This window comes from Phytophthora parasitica (assembly GCF_000247585.1).
Source record: "Phytophthora parasitica INRA-310 unplaced genomic scaffold supercont2.2, whole genome shotgun sequence".
In the NCBI taxonomy this organism is placed as follows: Eukaryota; Oomycota; class Peronosporomycetes; order Peronosporales; family Peronosporaceae; genus Phytophthora; species Phytophthora nicotianae.
The window spans coordinates 929,980-931,246 of NW_008648988.1; the positions used below are offsets into that span (position 1 = coordinate 929,980).

The window sequence follows — 1,267 nt, forward strand, 5'->3', positions numbered from 1 at the left end:
CCACTCTCTTCGAAAGGTCTCTACTGTGCTTTGCATCAACGTTGGCTTATAAATAGCGCCTCTAAAACAACTATAACTACTTTTCGTGAATCTAAAGCTAGAACATAAACTAACGTTAAAAATAAGTTAATCCTACCCGGTGATAAAGCAAAACCGTGCTTACAACGCAATACCACACCACAAGGCTAAGCGCGGGTATTTCTTTTCAAGCTTGTAGACCTGAACAAGCGCTTACCTGCGCACTGTCCTACGCCTTCATGTTAAGTTCGCAGCAATGAGGGACGAACATTCCCAGAGCTGAATGCACTACAGTCTACAGTGACTTCTAAGGCAACCCAAGTCGACAAATGTTCGGTTGTAGAAGAATGTTGAAGTTCACACTGGTCGCGCATCAGCCTCGGGTCATCAAAGAGAGATTCAATGAGTAAGGTGGGGCTTCCAAGAGTGTCGTCTTGGGTACATGTAAGGGAGTGCAGGTTCATGATGGTTGCACCAAGTTTTTGTTTTTGGTTTTTAAGCTAAGCCTTACATCAATCACTTTTCAACTTTCCTTCTCGGCCTCACTTCACCTTCTTCACTTCGTCCTCTTCGACGCCTACTTCCTCTACAACACCTCTACAACACCTTTCCAACACTTCGCCCGCCAATCGGTAAGTAACTAAGGTCTCCTGTCATTCGAAGCGGGACGCTTTTTCTAGTTTGCTACGTGTCTGCTAGTGTGACAATGGGATTGCCATTGCCCGACAAACTGCAAGTCCAGCTCCACGTTAAGGTTGGGCAGCCATACACGAATCGTAGAACGACGTATGACCCTCCCATTACCTTTTATTCCTCACACAATGATAGTAAGTGTCGATTTCAGCGGGAACGCTGTCTCTGGCTTGCTTTGTCAAGACTTTGCGTTAAGGCAGAGGTCACAACGAAGAGCACGGCATATAGTAGCCGTCGAAACGTTTGTAGTGACGGAAATGTAGACTGGATAGAGACTTGAAGCTCTTCAATATAAAAGCATGGATGCTACCCTTGACGAACTTAATGCATTCTGGCGGCCATCGCGTCTTTCTTGTATTTCGCGTGTTCGGTATCACATTACCTCTACGACGAAACAGTAAACCCCAACGAGAAATAGACCGCGTCGAGACCCCATAATGAACGCAGCGACACTTAGGTCAATGTCGTAGATGCAGGTCAGCACAATCTGTCAATACCCCAAGTGTACCCAAGTTACATGAAGAGTGCCCAGTCACTCTTGAGATACCTGGTACAT

At 46.0% G+C, this 1,267-nt stretch overlaps 1 protein-coding gene across 1 annotated transcript; it reads left to right on the forward strand.

Annotated features, from left to right (window-relative positions):
* Window positions 1-724: 724 nt before the first annotated feature.
* On the forward strand, window positions 725-906 carry PPTG_20916 (hypothetical protein; the record flags this gene model as incomplete). The annotated part of the gene is made up of 2 exons (XM_008894343.1): window positions 725-794; window positions 863-906. 2 exons carry the CDS (start codon window positions 725-727, stop codon window positions 904-906), a joined length of 114 nt encoding a protein of 37 aa, XP_008892591.1.
* Window positions 907-1,267: the final 361 nt, after the last annotated feature.